Below are 25,168 nucleotides of genomic sequence, written 5' to 3' on the forward strand. Positions count from 1 at the left end.
CCGTGATGCCGCCCCCCATCACGATGCCGCCCCGGGCAACCGCCCGTGTCGCCCGTATCTAAAACCGCTACTGATGAGATCCAAATATATGCCAATGTCAACACATGTTCATGTTGATGAGGTTTACTGAACAAATTTGAATCATCACAGCAACCAAAATGTTAGCAACACATTATAAAGTTTATTATTATCACTATGGTAACCATGTTTATGTTTGTTACCTGCTAACTCAAACACATTCTGTAGGTGTCACATTTTGAGGACTGTAAGTTCACACACTTTCAGACTTTTGCAAACCGGAGTTGGAGATTGCAGAGAGAAGGCGAAGTGTTTTGTAAAACCTTTACAAGTTCTACGGATTATTTGCTCAAACAACAAAAGTGCAAACATGTTTTGCTGGACTCTAAGAAGAAGAAAGGCACAGCCTGATTTGTCATGTTTTTTTAATATTTAAAAAAAATGCTGTTTTTGTGCAGCAGTTCTTATTAAATCACATGCTGTTTGATTTATTTGAAACAGATAATAAAGGAGGATACTGTGGGTGTTGGAGAGGACCCACTGAAAAAGTACGATCTTTGCTCTCTGTCACATTTTTACTATGTTTAAAATTATGTTTATGTATACATTTATAAATACACATATAAACATGCATGCACAGTTTTCTCATTTGAAAGTAAATATTTGTCTGAATATTTGAGCTGAATCAGTTTTTACTGTGTAAGTTGTAGATTTGTTCCCTCTGTGGAGTCCACAGCTTCATGCAGTCGGTTTAGCTGACTTTCTTGAGGCACTGAGGGCAGTTTGAGTGCATTACAGCAGACTGATCTTCTCTGTTATCTTTCCAGTGTGAGTGCACGAAGGGATCTCACAGATGAACATGTGGCCCCTGACACTCCAGCCACCTCTTCTGCACCAGTCTCACCTCCAGCTGAGGCTCAGACGAACAAATCAAAGAAGGCTTCCTGGTGGCGCAGATGGCTTTTTTGTGAGGTGAGTTTACCACTGCAGAGAATAAGCTCTGAACAAACAAACGGTGCAGGAATTTGTGCATCATTTGTTTTTAACTGGATTTATTTGTAACTGGCAGAAAAAGTCAAAGGTTTTTCCCAAAAATGAAGACAAGGCAGAAGACACGGTCGTGCCACCTTCTGAACCCCAACAGAGGTACGATATTATTTTACTGTCTGAACAAGTTCTGCTGGTACTCCTTCCTTCTTGGATCATGAAGGAGAATCTTTTGTGTTTTGTCCAGTGTTAACCCCGTCAGCCAGTCTGAGGATGTTTTGGTCCTTTTACTGTGTTCCTATTTAAAGCTGATTGATTGCTTTGTGTTTCTTCTCCTGTAATTTCATCACTGTGATTGCACTGTTTGTGTCTTTCTATAACAGTACCATCAGCACTGAAAAATGTGAAGTCAAGGACGTTGGTGTCCAGACAGAGGTTTCCTGCCCTCCCAACTCGCTGCTGTTTTTCTGCACGGTACGTTCTACAGAGCCGAGTGTGACACGTGAACAGATGTTATAGGAACATGTGGAGTCTGAATGTTAGGATTGACACTCAAATTCTCATTATGTCATCCATTTTGGTTGAACTAACTGGTGATGTGTTCCTCAAAGAAAAAGGTGACCTTAGATGATGAGCCGCGTTGTCCTGAAGTCAATGAGAGAGATGAACCAGTTTCCAGGCCGTGTACCCCACCAGGTCACGGTGGTAGCCAGGGAGCCATGCTAAGAGACCACGTCACACACTGCTGACTAACATACGATGATGAGTTCGTCAATGATGAGCAGTGGCAGAGAACAGCTTACCTGCTGTTCTATGAAAAACAGGTGATTTCTCCCATCAAACAGTTGGATTGTAAATGGTAAATGGCCTGTATTTGTATAGTGCTTTATTAGTCCCTAAGGACCCCAAAGCGCTTTACATCCATCCATTCACACACACATTCACACACTGGTGATGGCAAGCTACATTGTAGCCTCAGCCACCCTGGGGCGCACTGACAGAGGCGAGGCTGCCGAACACTGGCGCCACCGGGCCCTCTGACCCTGGATTGTGTTGGATACTGTCGTTTATATAAGATTTTATTGTAATGTATAGTATATAAGACTTTATTTTATTTGTATCTTTTTATGTTTATGTTGTTTAGTGTACACCGAGGGCCGTGGGAGCGTTGCAATTACAAATTCTTGTGTATGACCTGTCCATATGTTTTTTTGACAAAAAGATGACTTTGAATTTGAGCATGTCCATGCAAATACTCAGTTTATGTTCAAACATGATTTTGTTCTTTTAATTTGCTCAATGACAAAGTTAGGATTTAGTTTAAGGAATGGCTGATTGCAGATTCCTGTTAGAAAACAAGTGTGTTGCATTTATGCAGTGGTTACTATGGTGGCACTTTAGGTGCAAGTGTTGCAACCACTGTAAATGTGACACCATCACCAAAAATGTTATAAAATCAGAAGAAGAAAGAGAACTCTAATATGATAGCTACACACCAGCTGGACCATTATAACAACATTGCATCACATGAGTAACTTCACCATGACGAGACTTCAAGGACTCCAAGAATGTTCATACAGTGAGGATAAATCATGTTTTTTATTATTTATTATGAAAAAGACACAATATAGATACATAAAATGCAGCAGGAGCTGCAACAGCTAACATGTCAGTTAATTTGACACGTTGATTTATTTATAATTTCTTTTTCTCTCTTAGCTTTTCAGCTCCACATTTTTGCCATTTCTTCCACACTCAACTCTTTTCTACAAGGTGAGCGCACAGTGAAGGAAGGGGAGGGCTGATGGCATTAAGAGATTTGATTGGGCAATCTAGGGGCCAGTTAGTTCTTCCCTTTGGTGAAAGCTGGGCTCTTCAGTTCAGCATGGTACAGCTCCAAAGATTCTGCAACATCAAACCCTCTGTCTGCTAATATTACATCACCTGGGCTGAGGCAGTCCAGGTAACAGTTTCTATTTTGTTTTTAAACTTTAGATATAAACAAAACAAGAAAAATAACATTTATCACTCCATCTCGATTCATTTTCATGTCATAAGTGTTAGCAACAGTTCTAGAAAAGGAGAAGTTTGTTCCAGTTTGCAGAAATGTTATTACAAATGTTCAAACTACTGCACTGTAAAATCTAAGTAGTTCCCAGAACTCAAAAAAACTATGCAAACTCATTGCCTCCAGAAAAATTGAATGCAGTTTACTTAAGATGACTGTTAGGACAACTTCTTCACTGCAAGTATGCAGTACTAAGAATAACAATTTGTGGTAACCTGATTATGATTCAAAATGAATAATTAACAACACTTCTTGTAATGGTGTTAAAATCAGGACAACTTTTATTTTCAAATGCAAAAAGTAAAAGAAAATCAGCCAACATACTGGACACATATAATTGTCAATATAATTGTTTGTTGTTCTGCTGAACAATAACAATTATACTGTCATCATTGTTACAGAGATTGAAACTTTATTGATAATTTGTCCAGGTAAAAAATGCCCTCCCACAAATGTCATGTGACAACCTCATTGGCTTCCAGAGTTTTGACATCACCCACATTTAGAATCTTACCACCACTTTGATCCTTTGATCCTTTGATCCTAAAAACCCTTAAATAGGAGTGAGACACAACAACTTTTAGTCTGTTATTCGCAGCATTTACGTTTGCAGCATTCAAACGCTCACCAGAGAAGCCTTTTTTGGATCCTTTTCAGAGTCACTGTTCACTGTTTACAGATTCTAACATGTCTCCGAAAAAACACAACAAAAGAGAAATAGTAAAGCCCAGCGCTCCTCTTTGCGATCAAGAGGACAATATTCAAGTACAGAAGATGTGCTTGGAAGAAATGGATGAGAAAAATCTCAGGGAGAATCACAATACGCGACACCCGCCCCAGCCAGAGTACATCTATTACGTCTGGCAAAGTTTTTTTGAACAACGAGCGGAGATTATGTTGCTGAGAGAAGAATATGAGAGAAGGACTGCTGAAGTACATAGATTGTTCAGCCAGCTTGTTGAAAAGGAAGATATTCAAAAGGAGAAAGAAATGGAAGTCCTAGACATGCGCGGAAGGATCTTTGAGCTCCAAGCAAAGCTTAATAAAGCTCAAGAAAAACCAACAGAAGAAGTCCTCCAACAGAAGAAAAACGAGCAGGACAAGGACAAAAAGATTCAGGAGTTGCAAGTAAAGCTTGACGAAGCTTTGCAAAAAAATAAAGAAATCCTCCAAGAGAAGAAACAACTGGTCATAAAACTCCAAGGCACAGAGATAAATCACAAAGTGCTGAAAGGAAGGGTTGAGTTTCTTCAAAAGAAAGGGCAACAGACCATGAAACAGGAAGATACGGATTGCAAGCTTCAGGACATGGAGAAACACAACAAAGGCTTGCAAATAAAGCTCGATGAAGCTCTGCAAAAAATAAAGAACTCCTCCAAGAAAAAGAGCAAATGGACGTAAAGCAGCGCAAACTCCAAGGCATGGAGGAAAAGTACAAAGCGCTTCAGGCAAGGCATGATAAAACACTGAACAAGAATAAAGAGTTGCTTCAAGAAAAAAAGCAACAAGAAATTAAACAGAAAGAAATGGACTGCAAGCTTGAAGACGTGGAGGAAAAATACACAGCGCTGAAAATAAAGCTCGATAAAACAGTGCAAAGAAATAAGGATTTCAAACAAGAGAAAGAACAGCAAGACATGAAAGAGAAAGATCTGGATTGCGAGCTTCAGAACATCAAGAAACACAACAAAGGTTTGCAAGTAATGCTTGATGAAGCTCTGCAAAAAATAAAGAAATCCTTGAAGAGAAAGAAAAGCTGGACATAAAGCAGAGAGACATGCAGTGCCAACTCCAAGGCATGCAGGAAAAATACGGAGCGCAGCAGGTAAAGCTTGATGAAACACTGCAGAAATATCAAGAGCTGCTTCAAGACAAAGAACAACGGGAAATAAAGCAGAAAGAAGAAAAACAAACTCTCCAGGACTTTGAGAGGAAAAACCAAAAACTGCAAGAACGTTATAACAAAATGAACAACAAAACAACTGAACTGGAGAGGGAAAAGAAAACACTGCAAAAACAATGCTCAGACATGCAGAGTAAGCTCAATGACATGCTGAGAAAAAACACAGAACTTGAGGAACGTTCCAACAACTTGAAGTGCAAAACACTGAGGTGCAGATGTTAAAGCAGCAACTAGAGAAAACAAACAAAGACCTGCAGTGTACACTTCAACAAATCGAGAGAAGTCAGCAGCTAGAAGACACGCACAACAAATTAGAACAGTGTTATACAGAGATGCACAAGGCAAAGCTAATGCAGGAGGCAAAATGTAACGAACTGAAAGAAAGGCTGGAAGAAAAACAAGCCAAATTAGAAGAAGTGGAGAAAACATGCAGGAAACTTGAGAAGGAAAATACACAAATGATCGATGAGTTAAGAACCCTCATCCTAGAGAAAAAAGTGCTCGTGGAAAAGCTCCTGGAAAAGAAGAAAAAACGCTTCCGTTTCTTCTGGAGGAGGGACACTCCTGCTTTTTCTACGTTTTCTACGTTTTCTGCTGCTGATGTCACCTCGTCTTCCTCCACCTCTGTTCCATCGTAATTTTCACCTCTCCAATCCTGTCCCCTCCCTTTCCCACCTGACACCTCTCCCTCCCCTATTTCCCTTTAACCCCTAACACCTGTCCCATCTCCCTCCCCTCTCTCTCTCTTTCACCCTCACCCCCAACCAGTCCCGACAGTTGACTGCCCCCTCTAGAGCCTGGTTCTGTCATAGGTTTCTTCCTTTAAAGGGAGTTTTTCCTATCCACTGTCGCACCTAGTGCTTGCTCAGAGGGGATTGTTGGGGTTTTCTGTCCTCTATCTCTTTCCTCTTTTCTATCCCTTTAATTTACCCTCTTGAAGTGCAAAAACACTGTCCCATCTCCCTCCCCTCTCTCTCTCTTTCACCCTCACCCCCCAACCAGTCCCGACAGTTGACTGCCCCCTCTAGAGCCTGGTTCTGTCATAGGTTTCTTCCTTTAAAGGGAGTTTTTCCTATCCACTGTCGCACCTAGTGCTTGCTCAGAGGGGATTGTTGGGGTTTTCTGTCCTGTCCTTCCTCTTTTCTATCCCTTTAATTTACCCTCTTCTTAACCCCCCCCCCCCCCCCCCTCTATTTCCTCAATAATTTAATAATAAACACAATTGGCTGCATTTTAAATGTGTCTGAACAATGTCTTCATTCAAGAATGAATTGTCTTTGTCATGGACTCATGTATTGTGTGTTTTCCTCGGGTTGGTGATTCTCACGGTCGTTCAGCCCAGGAGTCCAGTGTTTTAGTGTTTTAATCACATTTAGTGTTACATTTTAGATCACCATAATAGGATAGCCACAATTTAGGATTCAGGCATTTGTTTTAGTTCAATATCGTAATCATTCTATGATTGAGGAATTTTACAGAACCTTCAGTCAGCAGCAATAACTTCAATTCATTGACATTTGCAAGCATTCCTTTATACACAGCATTTCAGTCAGGTTGAGGTCTGGACTTCCATGCTGTAGATTTGCTGCTGTGCTTGGGGTCATGATCCTGTTGCATGACCTAATTTAGGAGAAGCTTTAGCTGTCGGACAGATGGCCTCACATTTGACTCTAGAAAACTCTGGCATACAGAGGATTTTGTCGACTGCAAGGTGCCTATCTCTTGTGGCTGCAGAACAAGCTTAAATCAAAAAATTATCCACTGCCACTGCTATGAATCCTGGGATAGGGTGGGCCACGAGGGATACACCCGAATCATCGTTCAAATCCAGGTAAAAGGAGGATGCATTTGTGGGTCACATTTGGAGCAGCCTTTGTCGCCTGGCTGTCACGTAATCGGCTGTTAAAGGCAGCCTCCAAATCACAAAACAACCACAATGGACCAAAGTGCCTTACAGAAGATTAAATAGATAAAAACAAATAGAAAGAAAAACCACAGAAAAGGAGAAGGATAAATAAAAAAACATATAAATTACACATATTTAACAAACATGATTTCTTAGTTTGGAACATTTCTCAGTCACCTTGCAATCATGGGTTCTCAGTCACCTTGGGCACTTCCATTACAGAAGTACTAATTTTACCCTCCTGAAAATGTAGCTATAATTCAGGAAGGTAAAAAAAAATGGGAACAGTGATTTAATCTATTTGGATTTATCTAATAGACCTACACCTTAGTTCACAGATTAACTTTGTCTAGGGTGTATTTCTGGGATTTCACACAACCCAGGATTCAAATCATGAATACATAATGGGCTTGGATTTACAACATTATGAATGAAATGTGCTCTATTTGGAAGCAGCAGGTCTCCCTCCCCTTTCGACGGGTTATGTGTGAGACTTTAAATCATCAAACTGTAAATTATAAATTTTAAATTGTTATTGATCCCTTTACCCCGAGTCCTAAAGTGTATATTTATTTTCTTACTCTACTATATTTATTGTTCGTTTATTTGCACTGCTGTAACTGGAGCCTCGTCGTCTCGTCTCTCTATATACTGGACTGTATGTAGCGGAGATGACAATAAAGTTTACTTTGACTTCAGCAGCGCGCAGGCGCACCGAGGGCTCTCGCGCTCAGTTTTCGTGTATAGAATTTCGAAAAAACATCGGTGCAAATTATAAGTCTGTATCATAATGTCCGGTGTTTTCGTGTTTGTTGTTTTGTTTTTATTTTGTTTTATTTTGCGAGTTGGTTATTAGATGCTGCTCCAGCCAGCCAGAGAATCCCCCGCCGCCCCGCCCTCTCCTCCCTGTGCCGCAAGCAGCAGGCGCACCTCGCAAACGGAGGGCGCCCTTACTCCCAGCAAATGGGCGATAGAAAACCGATCGGTGCCTATGACATTCCCAATATGCGCTGGCTGCCATCGGGGCAGCATGAGTACGAGCATTTTTTTAATTTTATTTTAATTTTTTTTGCCGATGCCCGTGATGCCGCCCCCCATCACGATGCCGCCCCGGGCAACCGCCCGTGTCGCCCTTATCTAAAACCGCTACTGATATGTTGCAATGTGTGTGCATCATATTGGATTTTGCTTATTATGTTAACATTCAAAACAATCACTGGAAATTTTAATCTGCAAGAAATCAGATAAAAATAGTGAAGGTAAGTTCCAGATCTCTACGAAATTCAACAAAAACAGCACAGAAAGTCGGTATTGTCTTTTTTGTATACAGTTCTTACATTTGAAGAAACATTGACTTTCTAAATTGAGGTTTTAAAATGTTGAATTTTGAAAGATCTGCATTCAGAAACTTTCAGGAGACATTGTTGTTACCTCTCGAGGACTGAGAAACTGAAAAAGGGAGCTCTATCACTTCTCTTGCTTTATTTTTTTTAAGCACACAATACCCACATTCAGGCCTAATGGTGTACCAGCCTAGGGCAGAGCGCACACCACAGGACCTGACTGCAGAATTTCAGGCAGAGATGGCAAAGTTAATGAGAATGAAGCCTTACGCCAACACCAGTTAGAGGGGCTACAGCCTCAATTCAGTGGTAGAGCAGCCAGGTTCAGGACTGGAACATAATACTGTAGCGCACCACCCGTAGGGACAGCTTTGCTGGCAGTCGTTTACCTGTTGTAGCTTTTTTACTGTCACCAAACACTGTCACAGAAATTCGGTCTGTGGGCTATTGTGCGGTTTCTACAAACAGTTTGAAAAGTGGACGTAGCTGATGTGACATCACACAGGGGTTTCTGAAGTCCAGTTTTGAAATCCTGAGAGATCTGGAACTTTGTAGAGATCTGGAACTTTCCGCTGTCGCCATCTTAGTTGCAAAAAAATGAGGAAAATGGGTCTGACCTGTGCTCATGAGCATGTGGTTTCATACCACAGATCATCCAACCCAATTTAAAACATATGACCACTGATTATAAAATAAACGTACTTTTTAAATTCAATATGACCCCAAAGTGAATGTCTGAGTCCATAAACTCAGCACGAAGATTTTTGCAGAGGTCGAGACAGAGAGCTTTTTTCCAGTTGATTTCAACAGATCAGAGGGGGCTTTTTGCAACCACAGTTAGCGCCATCTGCTGGCCTTACGATAGAATGCAGACTTAAGGCTCGTCGGTTTACACTATGGTTGTTGGTCCTTGCTAGCCACAAAGAAGAGCAAAACTAATGTACAAGAGCTGAAGTGAAACCGAGTGTTTAAAAACAATGAAAAATGCTCACTGGTGCTACAATCCCTGCTTATCCTGCTTTTTTAGGAGAACTGGGCACAAACATGTTTGATTTGGTTGCATACTGCTTTTCCGTTTACATCAGTATTTGCATAGGCTCCGCCTAGGATTTTGTGCAACGGTGCAGTATAAGGAAAAAAATTACTTAGAAATAAGGCACAAAATAACTTGTTCGTTGAGGCTCTGCTGTTTGTGGATTTAGGCAACTAAATTCAGCAAGCTATAAGCAGAGGCTTCACAAGCCAAAAGGCTGGTTTTCCAACTCCTAGACAGTATAAAGGTAGTATAAAAGATCAACATCATCACTTTCAATATGAATTGATGTCTGCTACCTGTGATGTTATCTTAATACAGTGTATTTACTAATGTAAGCAACGATATTAGACATAAAAACACACAGAATCACTTTTTGGCAGACTGTAATTCTATCAATAATAATAATAATAACAATAATAACAATGATAACAATGATAATAAATGACATTCCTACCACTACAAAAGAGTTTGGCACAGTTATATTAACTGGGGAAAGTTTTGGACTACAAATGCGTTCTTACTAGTAAAGCGAAGGAAGTTTAATTGAGAAACATACACAGATATTATTCTAACTCTGTAAGTTTAAGGAAGACATTTTTTTTTAACTCATATTAACTTATGTGATATGTATCCAGTGACATTTGTGCACCAGTTCTAGCCATGTCCATGATTCAATTATTCAAAACAGAAACAACAAAAGAAAGAACTACTCCTAAGCAATCTTTTAATTATTTTAGAGAAGTAACATACTGAGCCAAATTCATTCTAAACCTTCAGTTAGAACTTTTGAAAAAGAAACTACGTATAAAACCTCCCCCTGGTTCAGTTTTTTTTAAAGTGACTCCACATAGGAAATTAGCATGACCTCATTCCCTCCTGCTAAACTTAATGGAAAACTGCCCTCTACTGGCTAAATATAAAGCGGTTCAAACGTCTTCAAATTGTTTTCCAAGTAGTAAACTGTAGTAACACGTTGAAATATACAAGTATTTCTGCAAAATATACAACACATGTGTATTAAGGGTGATTACAGGGAATTTAACGGCTCCCGTTGCTTACCTCCCATTACCAACCACATCTCCCGTCAGCCCCCGGTGCGGAGCGACGTCTGTGACGCATATTTTCGTCGACTATGAAGTGCACAGCTGAGCTAAACTGATACGATGGACGTTTAACGATAAAATGGGTCGTTTTAATCCTGTCTGCTGGCCGTGATCGTGCTTAGTGCCATTGAGGCCATCCGTCTGAAATGTCTCTCATACTTCACGAAGTCGATTTTTCCTTTTACGCCTTATTTAATAGGTTTTCCCGCCGTTAACCAGCTCGTGTTATTGCAGGACAGGTGTCTCGGCTAGTTCAACATGACTCTTCCAGCTTTGCACAACACCAGCGTGCTTTACAGAAGGATACTGTCACAGTTTCCTCAGGACATTAGCTTAGCGTTTGCCTACGGATCCGGCGTTTTTAAACAGCATGGGACCAGCCAAGGTCAAATGGAGGTAAGAGACATAGCTGTTTCTGAGTACTCATGGCTTTAAACCTGCACTGTAAGCATTGTATACGAAATACCTTACACATTTTTACTCCGCAAGTTAACTGTACAACATTGTGTTTGTGGCAGGGAGCCATCTACCCTGCTGTATTCCCTGTAATATTACACACATCAGTGAAAATGTGTATGTTGGGACATGGACTCAATATTTGTCCATGAATGAGGCTGTTTGTGCATAACAGTCCTATCATTATGTAAACATAGAGCATTCCTGAGGCATTACACTGCAATACTTCAAACCATCCTAAAAGTCTTTAAAAAAAATGAAGTCATCAAATTGTTTTCAGTGATGTAAACACCATATTGTGTATTACATCACAACTTTTTGCACATGTGTAACTGTGGATTGTTCTTATATTTCTGACATGCATTTACAATCTGTATATGTTACCACCAAATCACACAATACACTGCGATACCTATGAAGTTGACCTAAACAGTTTGAAGTTGTGATGTAGTGAAATGCCTTCGTCCTCTGTTGTCCTCTGATACACGCAGAAAAATATGCTGGACTTTGTGTTTGCGGTGGACGACCCGGTGACGTGGCACACCATGAATCTGCTGCAGAATCGCAAACACTACTCCATCCTCAAGCTACTGGGTCCCACGGTGATCAGCTCCATACAAAATGATCACGGAGCTTCGGTGTACTACAACACGCTGGTGCCTGTGGATGGAAGGGTAAATGACTACATCCTCATAAACCTAAACACATCTGCAGGCCTTTTCTAGTTTTCTCTATGTGTGCACTATCAGTGTGCCCTGCTCTAACTACAGATGCAAAACTCCTCACGTAACCTGTGAATTTGTCACAGCAGTGATGGTGTTTTGTGTTGCTTTGAAGGTTAGTTTATAGGATCATTGTTTAGCCGACACCTCTATACAAAATGCATGTCTGAATCAGATGTGCATTTACTTTAAGAGGTTTTTGTGGGTTTAATTTATTAACTGCATATTTCTCCTCCTGTTCTCAGATAATAAAATATGGGGTAATAAGTACAGACTCTCTGATTGATGACCTGATACACTGGAAGACCATGTATGTAGCTGGGCGCCTGCACAAACCGGTTGGTATCCAGATTGGACTGTTATTGAACCCTCAGACAAACTATGCTGATCATTTTACATTTATTAGAATAATTATTGTAATGTGTAATCTGAAATGGGATGCAAGGGTTTAGAACAATGTTTTTGTTGCATTCACATTTAGTTCTTCTGATAATGTACTGCATTTGTCTGCACTTGTGTTTAGGTGAGATTGCTGGTCCAGAGTGAGAGCGGAAAGCTCCGCGCTGCCCTGGTCGCCAACCTGAAGAGCGCTGTGACCGCTTCCTTCCTGATGCTCCCAGAGAGCTTCACTGAGGAAGACCTTTTCCTGCAGATAGCTGGTCTTTCTTATGCTGGTAAGCAGATTTATAAAACCGCACAGAGCTTAAGAAAATTGCATACTTTCATAGTTACTTTCAACTTGCAGGTTTAGATCAGAATAAGACCATTTCTCTTTCTGATCTTTTTCTCCCATGCGCACACATATACTGCTTACTTGTGTTATTCAGAGTCAACACAGGGATTAATATCCAAGCTGTAGTGCTCCAGCTTTTATAGTTTAGAAAAACATACTGCTTGTTCAAAAGGCTTCACAATTATTCAACGTCATTTTATTTCAACTTTTTAATTTTCCTGATAATATGCAGTGAAATGGCTTGAAGTGTCTTAAAGCAAAGAGTGTGGGTACAATGACAGTGCTGTGTAACACTCCAGGTTGTTATGGGAGATGATTATGAGTGTGCTAATGACTATCTTACTACTTCTGGGAATTAGACACATATTTAGAAAATTAAAGCAGATAAGAGCAAATATTCTGTATTACACTTGACTTAGGCAAACTGAAGTGTTATTTTTTATTTTTTTGCTCCTCTGAAGGGGATTTTAGGATGGTGATTGGAGAGGATAAGTCCAAGGTGGCCAATATCGTCAAAGACAACATTCAACACTTCAGGATTTTGTATAGCAACATCTTAAGAGATTGCCCTCAAGTTGTCTACAAACCTCACCAAGGAAAACTTGAGGTATGATTCTGTAAACAGGCACCAGAAGAATACACACTTTCTTTCAGCATCTCTGATATTTGAGCAACATAGCTCAGTTTGGACATTGGGTACTTTTACAGAGTGTCAGCTGAATAAACTAAAGCGCTGTACCTCAGAAATTGTCCTTATTAAGCGCTGAAATGTAATACCATGAAACAACAGCAACCGACATATTTCCAGAAATATAACAAGATGGATAAATTCTTTAAAGTGCATTTGGACCTTTTTTAAACAGTTAAATTATCCAGCTGTCGTGCCTGTTTTGTGAAATACACAAATAGATTTTCACACTAAAAGTCTCCCTTATTATTTTACATACAGTGATTAATGGTATAGTGTGGTAACTGTGTGTCTACTCAATAAATGGCACATTTCTTCGCAGTCAAATCTGTGTACTTTTTAACTACTGCAACCACTCCCTGTTTTTCCAACGAAACACTGAATACCTGAGAAATGACTCTGCCCAGGAAAGTGAGCGATTAGGAGAAGAAGAGCCAGGAAATGTGTATTTCTTTGTATGTGTGATATCTTTTGCAGTCATCTGTTACAAGATGGGGAATTTTGCAGTGTAAACATGAGCACACTTACAAACAAAACAAAAAAAGCTTGTCACATGGCGACATGTGAGGCGCCGCCTTTGCTGCTTTTGTTGGCACGTTTTCAGTGAGGTTACAGTAATATTATGCAACCATTAGCATTAGCACCTGCCTACATGTGCATGTGTTGATGTGCAGATCAGATCATAAAACCATTACCTATTCATCATTCAGGTCTAATATTGCAGATTTATAATATAAAGCTTAATAAATACTTTTTAAAAAGCAATAGGACCAATTTTGTGAACACAATGCCTTTTAGGTTATGTCTGATAACAGCAGATCAGAGACGCATTTTTGTTTTTGTTTTTTAACTTTTTAAAAAAAATGACTTGATTTGAATGCTGCAGAGATCCCCAATGACTCTGATTTCTGAATAAACTTTTACAGAAGCATACTTTAAGAGATGACAAAGAAGTAAAAATGCACTTTCATTCCTAATAGTTACAATGTAATGCACTTGTAGAGATATTCTGCCAGCTATCACTGAAAGCTGATTGTGTTCATCTGGACTGTTCAATGGGAGAAACATTTTGTTTCACCCAGGTGACTTCTTCAGTCAGGTTTTCACATCTTTATAAACGGTACATTTTCATAACGACTGAAACTAGCACCACTAACGAGCAATGGGCCGTGTGGTCAGTTTAATGATCATTGGCCAACTATATGTATATATCTGTTCATTTATTTTTGTATGTGTTCCTGAAGGTTGACAAAAGCCCAGAAGGCCAATTTACTCAGCTGATGGCGTTACCTCGGACTCTCCAACAAAGGATCACAAAGCTGGTTGATCCTCCAGGGAAGAACCGGGATGTGGAAGAGATCCTGCTCCAGGTGGCTCAGGATCCTGACTGTGGAACAGTTGTGCAACAAGGTAGAGAAAAAAGATGACGAAGAAATGGGCCATGGAAACAGATATTAAGTGTGTTTTAATTACATGTTTGAGCTTGTTTCTATTCCTTCCCAGGTATCTCATCCATTGTGAAATCCTCCAGTATAACACAGAGTATCAAAGGCATTGCTACAGCTGGTAAGAAAATCTTATATTATGTACTGTGTGTTGTGCCAGTGTGTACGCCACAGCTAGATGAATGGTTTACCTGAAGATAGACAGGGGGAACTGGCCAAACTGGTGCATTCTAAAGACAACCTGCCTAACAAGACCTCCAAAGCTCAGTAATTAACATATCATATATCATGTGATTATTTTACACACAAACTAGAGTATAAAAAAATGATTGAAGTGATATAAGAGAACTATTGTGGCGAGAAAGCCAGTTAGCATTTCCCCCCTCCATTGAATTGAATGGCCTTTAAGCATTGTGTGCTTCTTACTGTTTCAATTCGACACTCATTAACACACACACACCAAAAAAACCCAAAACAACATGTCATCTGTGTCCTTTTAAATCTCACTCTGTGTATTTGTTAAAACTCTGTTCTTTAAATATACATGTTATGCATGTTAATGGGTGCTCCATGTGCTCCTTTCCCTCCTCCAGGATTGTGGAAGACTGTATCCTACAGCTCCAAAAAACTGATGAAGATGTGGAAGGGCGGGAGGAGGAAGCCGTCGGTCTCTCAGATGTCTTGACCTTGTCTGTTTACCAGGAACTAGTTTGTCAGACTGACAGTAACAAAGACGATCTAATGCTGCCCGTCCTTTTTTAAACCCCATCTAGAACAATCACACCCTAACCTATGGTTGTATCACTCTGTAGTGTCTACGTATGCGACCTATGACCAGGTGTAAGGCCGTGTGTGAAAAATAAGAACCATCTGTGCATGAGCCCTCATTAAATTCATACAATTCATGAATAAAGGGTGGCATTTTCTAAGTTGGACTGAGTAATGGCTGACATTTGCCGGTAGTACAGATTAGCCTTTCTGGATGATGGACTACAGTGACTGATGAGATACTGAAAGGTCTGAATGGACTACTTTTAAAGGCCATGCAGTAAAAATAGCCCCAAATCAGTGTTAAGAACTTGAAACCTGTACCTCAAGTTTTGTGAAGGAATAAGTTTGGTCGCATGTGTGTCTTTTGAATCAATGTCAGTGTTGTTTTGAGTTTTCTTTGTGAACGGTGCTATCAACAGGTCAGGTGGATGGATCTGTGTGACAAACACCCATATTTGTGTGGATATTTGTGACATAATGCTTTCCTGAGCCCTCTACTGTGTCCATAACCATCCCATCTGAGTGCCTAACACTTTAACTGTAAAACTAAGTCTTGAGCCTCAACCAGGCCTTTGAATGGATAAGAAGAAGTGAGTATCGGCCGAAACGTCCTCACTCCACTAGTCTAAAACACAAACTAGTCCTCACAGGGATGGCACACTTATTTCCCTACACATTTCACCAAAGATCTCTAATGTTCAACTCTTTAGTCTATGTGTCTTTATTCACTGACTTTATTCATTGGTTTAGCTTGTAATGGAAACCTGAACCTTTTAATGGGAACATGCACTGATTGGTTCCTTACAAACAGGTCTGTAGTCTAATTCAGCTGCAAGAAATTGTTTTAATAAAATTTCTAATATAACATCAACTGAGACTTTTTCTCCTGTGGCATGATTTTATTTAGCCATGTTTAGGAATGTTATTTCTGGCTTCTTGCATCCTTTGACCTCATTTTATTTAAACACTCCTTTTTAAAGAAATGCTGGTCTTTTAAATTGGATTAACTGGCTCAGTGTACCCCCAGTTGCTACCACAGACCAGACAAGATTTTTAGGTTAATGGTGATTCTAAATTCTCGGTTTGTCGATATGTGAGAGTGTGAGTTCCTATCTGTTTGTGTTAGCCCCACGATGGACTAGTGACCAGTCCAGGGTATCCCCTACCTCTTCCCCTAGGATGATTTAAGGATTAAGAAAAATGTTATTCTTTGTTTCAATTGAATTAGCATTTTTGTATGATAGACAAGCAAGACAGACACCGAACAAGCTCAAAATTAGTACATATTCCAGGATATAGGTATTTCCCCAAAATAACTGTCCACATATTTCATGTTTAAATACAATATCTTTGAGCTTCAGTTATAATCATGGATATAAAATTAATCACAAAAGCTTTTCCTAACATGTTTGCTTTAATTCTTTTTAAAATCCAAATTACAAAGGGAACTGATTTAAATAAAAGGAGCATAAAGGTCCTTTGCTCCATCATAGTAATGTACAATCACAAAAGAGCAACATCACTTAGTCATACTGTTGTGTTTTAGTCGCACTTATCATGACTCATACTTCAGTAATCGCCACATATGAATCATCGAGGCACTATATGAACTTTTACTGCATTATTAATGACCTGCGCTTAAACACAGTTTGTTTTGTTTTGCAGTTCCACAAATCGACCAACACTGCTGTTAGTGGAGGAAAGTAAGTTGCTAGATTTATGCAAGTACTGCAGTTAATCACAATTTTCCTGTGCAGTGTTATATTGCTACATTTTCAGAACCCTATTAGAATAAATATTTTTGGCTCGTAGCTTCTTACAAAAATGGTGTCTAAAAAAAAAAAACAAAAAAAAAAACTAACCATACTTCCTCTTTTGTTTCTTTTGTTGCTAATCTTTTCTTTTTGCATTGAGTTCAGGGTTTTGTGGAGATATTCTATAGTTTTGTTAATTTCATTAACTCTCAGATGGTAGGGGCAAACTTTTGGTGTAAACAGCATGAAAGCATGGCTCCATCCTCCCCTATATCAAGGGTTCGGGCCAGTGGTGGTTGTGTCATGGTGCCGAGGATATTTTTTAGACACGCTTTGGGCCTCTTATTACCGACCGCCCAAGCTCGCCAAGACCAAATCATCTCAAACTGGTTTCAGGAACATAACAATGAGTTCTGTGTACTCAAATGGCCCTTTTAGATCTAATCGCGCTCCTCCTGGTCACTCCCAGTGTAAACCCTAACATTTCCAGCACTGCCTCCTGTCGTTTGTTAATGCCACCGTCTCCAAACCATACATCATAGCACGTCTGAATGCCAACTTGTAAACTTCTTAATAAAGCAGAGATGTCAAACTCAAACCAACTTTGAACTTAAGTAGGTCGAACCAGTGAAATTCCCTTTTCTGACAGGGTAAAGAAGGTTAACTACACAGTTTATCCCTGTGATTTCGTACTATAAGACAAAGAAAAAACAGGAAGGGTTGCTGTCGCTTACTGCCCAGATTGCCCTGTAATTATAGAACAAAACGTTGTGTTATTTCACAGAATATGCCTCTTTTATGTGCACCCATTGTAAAAAGCAAACAACAAAAAAACCCAACAAAGAACCCCTGAAATTTCTGTGCACAGTGAAAAAACAGAAACCTTTGTATCAAATCATTGTTTATCTATTACTTATATACTTTGGTGTAGTATGACCATGGGGAGGGTCTTTATCAGCAGAAAAAAGTTACTAAAATACATGGAACATTTAAAAATATATCCCGTCCTTCATATTTTCCAAAGCCATCCAGTGTACTCATGTACTCTTTGGTATTTTTATAATGTGCTCTATGGATTAATTGAACAGTACATAGAATTTCTTCCCTCTCCACCCGGTAATATGACAAAAAGGTGTCAGAAACACAGTTTTGACAGTTAAAATATCCCGTCTCATGTCAGTAGGTCTAAATACTTGCCACACCCCATTCTTACTGGTTACCAGTGTTAATAAGCACTCGCACTGTGCGCGGGTGTAAACGTGCTCCTGAGTCACCTACTAACCGTTTCACAATCTCCGAGTCTCAGAGTAAGACCTAATAATGCTGCACGCAGTGACAGCAGGGGCTACAACCCTCCAGAGGATGTGATGCAATGCGTCATTATCATAATATATGCTGATATCACTGCTCCCGTCCTTCGCCAATCAGCGCGCTTCACTTTCACCACCTGCTAGGAACTGAATTCCATCATTCCAGGCATTCCTGCTCTCTCCCTCCCTTCCCTGCCGCCTCCTCCTCCTCCTCCTCGTTTACAAGCAAGTTTGTCCCGACAGCTCTGCTACTATTGTCTGGCCTCGTACGGGACCGCTCAGTCGCGGCTTCAGTTTTTTTTATTTTTTATTTTTCTGGCACTCTCTTTGGGACTATATGTTTTATTTCGGTTAATTTTTGTGTGGACGCTATCATTCTGGAAGATACCAAAGTGGCGCTTGAAGGAGGTATGTGCTGCCAAACATGAAGTTGTGTGTCACTGACATTGTTTCGTTTTTGTTTTTTTCCCCAGTAGTATGAGAGTGCAGTGTTTATCTGAACTGCGAAGGACAAATATTGGACCCCTTTTCCCCCTGTAATATTAAGCTTGTAAATGAAGCATGTGTATTGGAGCGGTTAAAAATAGGGCTGAAATATTATCCGGCGCCTTCTTACACATTTCATTCACGATATGAAGCAGTGCTGGCGGGTTCCCAAACTTTATAATGCTTTCGCCACACGCTTTTCCTTTAGAGATTTCACTTGTTTGCAGTGAGTGTGCAGGAAATGAGTGGAGCGAGTGAAAGCTTATCAATATCAAGAGGCTATGCATTTCCTCTCCAGTGCCAGGCAGAGTTCAGTGCAGATCCTTTTGCTCTAATCCTTCCTGGATAGGGTTCATCTTAAGGGACCGCTGTTAAGGAAGCACTGAGTCAGACCGATATAAATACTGTCACCGGTGGGAATAAAAGTGGACGCACTTGCTACCATTATATTCGGCTTTTTTTTTTTTTTCTTTTTCAGCGCAGACCTGTCCCATCAAATACTTGTCGAGTTTCATTTACGCTCACCAACGCTGTGTAGTGACGAGGTATCCCCGCGTAACCCTGCTGCGTTTGCGGTTTGATTTGAAGTCGTGGTACGGTCTACTTTTCAGTAGTAACGATGCTCGATACTCTGTTTTCCTTGAGTAATGATAGCGAGGTATCCTAGGAATGCAGAAAGAGGGAAGAGAAATGCGCTGGAGCATTTTTTTAATCCACAAATACCTTTCATAGCTCAACTAGTCAACACTGTAGGAGAGAAATAACAAAAATAATCCTAAAAAACAAACTAAAAAAACAAAACTCTGTATCTAAAACTCTAAAGTGAATAAAAAAAAGTGGTAATAATGAAGTGTAATTACGTCAGGAATGACAGATGGCTGGTTTATACACACTACTGCTGATGATAAATGACAGTGTAGGAAGCATTATTATTTTATAGAGCGACTACTGGACAAGACAGCAAAAAATGATATATATTGTAGGCCATGCTTTCTTCACGTTGCTGACTGAGGCTCGCAGACCACACAAGTGTTTGAAGATACTTTCACAATCCATCTGGATTAAGGGTTTGCTGTCAGTGCAGCAAACCCTTAATCCCAAACTTGGCCCAAAAGTGAACGGCTTATTGACAATCAGCTGGATCATGACAAAGACTCTCTTAAGGACCAGTCACACATGTGATCTCAAGTCTGATAAGTACAATGAAACAACATTCATATAATTTTGAATTTCAGTGAAAGCACCTGGCTTTTTAAATGATTATGATCTGGTATTACAGGGCCGATTTAAGTTCATGGGCCACATGCAGTCCGGTTTGATCTCATGCGAAATACGAAGTAAATCCATTGTATCAAAACATTTTTGATAATAGTAATTACATTTAGTAATTACATGTGCATCACAATTTAAAGTGAACCTTCACATATAGAGTGTCATGGAGCTTAAAAACCCAGAAAAACAGATTAGTATTTAATAATTTAAAGAACTCTTGGAGCTCTGGAAGTCTTTCCATGCATTTTCTCTGCTGTATAGCAATGCTACCATCACCACACCAGGAAAAGCAGTGTGTTTTCCCAAAAAATGTAATTATTTTGCGGCTAATTTTATTGTTATTATATATATATTTTTCTAAATCAGTCCAGTTTGCCAAACTGAACCCTTTGGCAGCATGTTCTGGCCCATGAGTCATATATTTGACACCCATATGTTGATATAATTTTCACAATTTAATGATATAAACAACAGAAGTATCAACAAAATAAAAGCTTATAAAGTTAAAAACACAGTCCACTTATAACCACGAAATAGACATAAACTAAACAAAGACATTTTAGCCATTTAAAGAGTGTTTGATTTGTTTAATGTTAATCGCATGATTAATTGCACGCTTTACTTTGCTCCAAATTGCATTTAAAGTAGCCTTTTAAGAGAGTTTGTAAACCTTTCACTTCAGGGTTGTGGTTATCTTTGAGGAGTTGCACATGTGCACTTGGACCCTCAGCATTCATGCACCAAAGACACTCGTAGTCTAAGCACGCTCACTGGGAATATATCATTTATTGCAAAAGTGAAAGGTCCAGTGCATGCTGCTAAGATTCTCAACACACCTACCTCACCTATAAATAATAAATTAAAAAAATAAATAAATAAAAATATTAATATTGACAAAAGTATATATTTGACAGCAATGGTAAGAAATTAGCATTTTTATTTCTGTTTTGAGTAAAGGCTGCTTTGTTTCATTAGCAAGTGCTGAAAGGACACAACTATTAAACACTGGCTTGTAATGTTTGACTACAATGTCTTTGTTATTATATTTTATATTTATACCTAAATCAGGTGAGACTATTCTAGTATAAAGGCGAAGTCTTAGACAGGTGATTGTGCTAAAGGAACACTAAGCACTGATGAGTAGAGAAGCAACATTTTGTAATATACTGAGGAAAAAACGAGAGAATCTTTTATATTTATATTCTGCATCAGTTAAAGTGGTCAGAGTTCTTATTTTTACTTTTGTGCACCATGAGACTTTGAAACAGTTTTGGAGCTTTTAAGGAAATTAAATATTAACTCCTTATTTTGTTTGCTTAAAGTGACAAATGGTGATTCCTAAAGAGTTTTGACACTTTGCCCTCCTCTCTGCCCTGCAGGCATCCAAGCATGGAGACGCCACTGGATGTTCTGTCGAGAGCAGCATCGTATGTTCACGCGAATGAGGAAGAGAGTAAGTTTCATCAAGCTTCCATTTCTGCTTGTATTTATGAGCCTGCAGAAATCGAGTTTAGATGCATGCCGCTTTTTTGCTTCCTCTCCCTCTCTATTGACTGTTGTACCGTTGAAAGGTGCAGGCAAATGATTTGTGTCATTACAGTCGTGCTACATATAGATGAAGTGCAACTTTATTTACAGTCAAAACCCCCGGGCCAGGTTTTCTTTCATAAGACAATAGGTGTCTTTGTGTTGTACAATTGTGCTTTCTGATATGCAGGCAAATTAGACCAACTGCCTTCAACTGTCATCACTACTTCTTTTTAACCAGCAGCTCGCTGTTAACCTGCGTTTACTGAAGTCAGGGTGGGGTTTAGTCTTTCCTGTTGCTGACTCTGTGTCTGTGTCACTCTCATTGACTTCTGTCCATCTTCTTCTCCAGTCATTCACTCTGTCGCTCTCTTAATTTCTCATACTTTTTTTGTTCCGGCCTCTTCTGTCTTTTCGTTTCTCTTCCCCTAATCATGTCTGAGTGCTTCTGGCAGTGCAGAAAAAAATTCCTTCCGAGATTAACGAGAAATGGCCGGTCCTTCTCAGCAGGCCTCCCTGCAGCCAGCAGGCTCCAGAGCTGAGCAAAAACTACAAGGACACTTAACATTCAGTGGATACCACTGATAATTGACATGCACTGTTTAGAGGAGGCAGCTCAGTTTGTTATGTTTGATATTTTGCACAGAAACACAGTATGTTTGTTTATTTGACTTTTAATAATTGGTCTTTGGTAGAGTGGCATTGGAAATGTTTGTACTTTTGTTGAGAGAAAAATCTAGAAGCTTTGACTTTGTGAATTTTTCGTGATTTATTTGCATGTGAAAGATTAATGAGAACCATGATTTGAATTCTTAAAAGAAACAAACCATGCGGTGAATTCCACTGAGACAACAAGTGTTTCTTAGTATCATTATTTTATAGAGATTCAGTCTTCCTGTTATGTCTATTTCACTTTGATAAAACCTGCTAGAAGGTTATTTGAAGAGCCCCATTTTGGAGCTGATTAAGTTGACGTACATATAAGCAAGTCATTATACAGTAAGATAATCAGAACTGCTGTGTCACCAGCATGTTCCCGTAATGTTCTGACTCAAATTAAGTGGAATATCTGCTTCCTTGTACTTCTCAGTAAAAGGCCTTGGGATCTCCCCACCCCTCCTCCTCTGCTCCCTCGCTCCCCTGCAGTGTTTTTGTTTTTTTCTCCTGTGCTGATGCCACTTTTTGTTGTCGGCTGTGTATGGCCTCTTTGTCCAAAAACAATGCATGCAACCTGTTTCCACAATAGTGCGGACAAAACCGCTTGAATCGGAGAGCCAGCTGAGCTAACTGCTACACTAGTCAGCTAACGAGCTAGTCTGCCAAAACTAGCTTCAAGTTAGTTGAACAACCAGGCCAACAGGCAGTTAAGTCAACAACCTCTGTGTGCTCATTTGCATTTATGACGAGACTTTGCAGAGACCGCGCAGCACTTGACACCAGAGCCTTGTCACAGATCAGGGAGAGGCTCAGGCCTGCCTTTTCAACAACTGATTTAATTCACGTCGAGTGAGGGGGGCTCACTTAGGCCAGTGCTTTGGATCAGATCAGCTGTTCCAACTATACCCCTACCCCTGCAGATAAGCCATCACTGTTTGAAATATTTCAGGGAACTATATAAATGTCGTCTTGAAGGACATAAAATTACTGAACATGAATAATGTATTGACAGTACTGCAGTAATGTTTAGAAATAGAATTGCTGGCCCAGGCCCAAATATTAAGGCTAATTGAATATGAAAGCTTATACAAGCTTAAAAAGAAACTGTACTTCCATTAGTTCTAACAACATGAGGTAACTCTTCAAGGAGAACCCATAGATTGTATAGAAGAGATGATGTAGTCACTGTGATGTTGCTTGGGTTTGTGAAGACTTGATGTGCTTCTCTCATTTGCTTATTACTTGTCAGTCACACTGTAAAGCATTCCTTTCTTTATCCTCCTTTTTGACTCTAATATACAAAGTGACTGTCCTGGTCTGTTCAGTACAACATGAAGCTTGCGACTTGGACCATAAATTCATCAGGCAAGAGAGCTAAAGGGTTGCTTTCCATTAGACTTCTATACAAGTTAATGCTGATGGCAACTAAAACAGATACAGGTTGAAGGCACTTCTGTATTGGTTTCACTTTTCAGACCAGGAAGTTTTTGCCGTTTATACAATTCAAACATTTTGTTTTCCTTTTTTTGTACTTGTGATGGGCTGATAGCAGTAACGGCTTTGTTCACAAGAATCAGCCGACAGTTAGAAAAGTATAGAAATATCATAGCCTTGGATCTACGTTTGGATGTCGCCTTGCAGGTTTATGAATACAGTTAAAAGAAAAACTGGTTTTCTGTAGAATGTGATCTGAGTCACAGACAGTGCTCTTAAACTAATACAACACAACAAGTTGCCTGATTACAGTACACTTATAATTAAACAAAACCAAATAAACATTTAAGTGTTGCTGTTTGCTGCTAGTCAGACCTGAAAGTCAGACTTTTGGGCTACTCACAGAACTGGTTTAGTTCTGCCGTATTATTTGTGCCAAGCATTGATGGCTCTCTCAAGGTGACTGCACTGCATCTCTGCAGGATTATTGTCCAAGGCTCTGGCTTGGTGCTTAGAACTTCTGCTGAGCTCCAGCTGCACAGCCACCCTGACATCCTGTAAGATACCTGGATGAATTTTGCAGTTCACTTTCACTTTCACTTACTTCACCTATAAGGTGATGTTTTTGCATGCTGGGATGAAGTGGCTCTTTGCACCATTTTTTATGTTTCTCTAAGCAATTCATGCGCATCTGAAAAAACTTAGATGAGAAACTACAACTAACCACTATAGGGAAAAAGCCTGCTAAAAAAATTATATAAATGTATATAAATATACTTCAACCTGCTCCAAATATGAAACAGCACAATGCTTGCATATACATGCCTACACTACACACACTCTTCAGCAGTACCGGTCTTTGTCAGGGAGCCACCTTCCGGTTTGAGGACAAACTGTCTGCATGCAACACTAATGACAGGTTTTATGCTCCTGAAGCCGAATATATGGTAATTACACACATACTAAAAAAACAGTGAAGTAAACTGTGCCTTGTATTTAATGGTGAATGTGGGTAAATGCTTAATACTTGTCATCACCCTCCATAGCAATTTTGGTGTCTACTTGGAAGATCTCACGGTGTGCTCCACCCTTCCTGGAAGCAGACCTGTATTTGAAAATCAGTCTAGAATGCATTGCAAGCCCAGCTTCAAGGACAGATTAATTATTCTTGTTTGTAGCTTAGCGTTTTCTGCGTCTTATAAAATATGCATGCACATTTCCTGAATAATAAGTTATATAATATGTTTCATAAATTCGGTGAGCGCTCTCAGTGAGCAGGCCCAGATTGCGTGTTGGATCGTGGACGTCAGACTGAAGCCAGTCATTCCAAAGAGAGCCAGCTATTTAGGGCTCTATTGAAAAGATGGAATACGGACCTTTTGTTTTTGACAGGAACCACAACAAAAGAGGAGTTGGTGCCAAGAGAAGGTGGTTGTGATCTCGGATGGTGCACTCAAATCCTACTTGTTTGTTTATAAAATAAATGTGCACGCACGCACACACACACACACACACACACACACGCTTTCAAAATACACCCTTCATTGTT

At 39.7% G+C, this 25,168-nt stretch overlaps 2 protein-coding genes and 1 long non-coding RNA gene across 4 annotated transcripts in view; all 3 read left to right on the top strand.

Moving 5' to 3' along the window:
- The window catches only part of LOC109202267 (uncharacterized), a 712,495-nt gene continuing 687,327 nt past the window's right edge, over positions 1-25,168 (top strand). Inside the window, exons 1-5 of the long non-coding RNA XR_003220127.1 lie at positions 1-566; positions 846-990; positions 1,088-1,164; positions 1,389-1,479; positions 1,617-1,829. This is a non-coding gene — a long non-coding RNA (uncharacterized LOC109202267). The remainder of the gene's footprint in view (positions 567-845; positions 991-1,087; positions 1,165-1,388; positions 1,480-1,616; positions 1,830-25,168) is intronic.
- On the top strand, positions 10,343-16,054 carry tamm41 (TAM41 mitochondrial translocator assembly and maintenance homolog). The gene is made up of 8 exons (XM_003454541.5): positions 10,343-10,760; positions 11,312-11,494; positions 11,788-11,880; positions 12,066-12,216; positions 12,737-12,882; positions 14,208-14,373; positions 14,467-14,529; positions 15,002-16,054. Exons 1-8 carry the CDS (start codon positions 10,623-10,625, stop codon positions 15,091-15,093), a joined length of 1,032 nt encoding a protein of 343 aa, XP_003454589.1. The 5' UTR covers positions 10,343-10,622; the 3' UTR covers positions 15,094-16,054.
- vgll4b (vestigial-like family member 4b) overlaps positions 16,722-25,168 on the top strand; it is a 45,045-nt gene continuing 36,598 nt past the window's right edge. The window contains exons 1-2 of one of the 2 annotated variants that reach the window (XM_025907259.1): positions 16,722-16,882; positions 21,381-21,454. In XM_025907259.1, the coding sequence (XP_025763044.1) occupies positions 16,737-16,882; positions 21,381-21,454 (220 nt within the window). In that variant the 5' untranslated portion in view covers positions 16,722-16,736. Of the gene's footprint in view, positions 16,883-18,456; positions 18,652-21,380; positions 21,455-25,168 lie in introns of those variants that run through there. The other variant, XM_005459025.4, reaches the window with a different exon arrangement.

This window comes from Oreochromis niloticus, linkage group LG5, assembly GCF_001858045.2.
Source record: "Oreochromis niloticus isolate F11D_XX linkage group LG5, O_niloticus_UMD_NMBU, whole genome shotgun sequence".
Taxonomy (NCBI): Eukaryota; Metazoa; Chordata; class Actinopteri; order Cichliformes; family Cichlidae; genus Oreochromis; species Oreochromis niloticus.

Coding starts and splice junctions, on each gene's coding strand:
- tamm41 (XM_003454541.5), top strand. CDS start 10,623: ATGACTCTTCCAGCTTTGCACAACACCAGCGTGCTTTACAGAAGGATA. Junction 11,495..11,787: donor TGGTGCCTGTGGATGGAAGG/GTAAATGACTAC, acceptor TCCTGTTCTCAG/ATAATAAAATATGGGGTAAT. Junction 12,217..12,736: donor AGCTGGTCTTTCTTATGCTG/GTAAGCAGATTT, acceptor GCTCCTCTGAAG/GGGATTTTAGGATGGTGATT.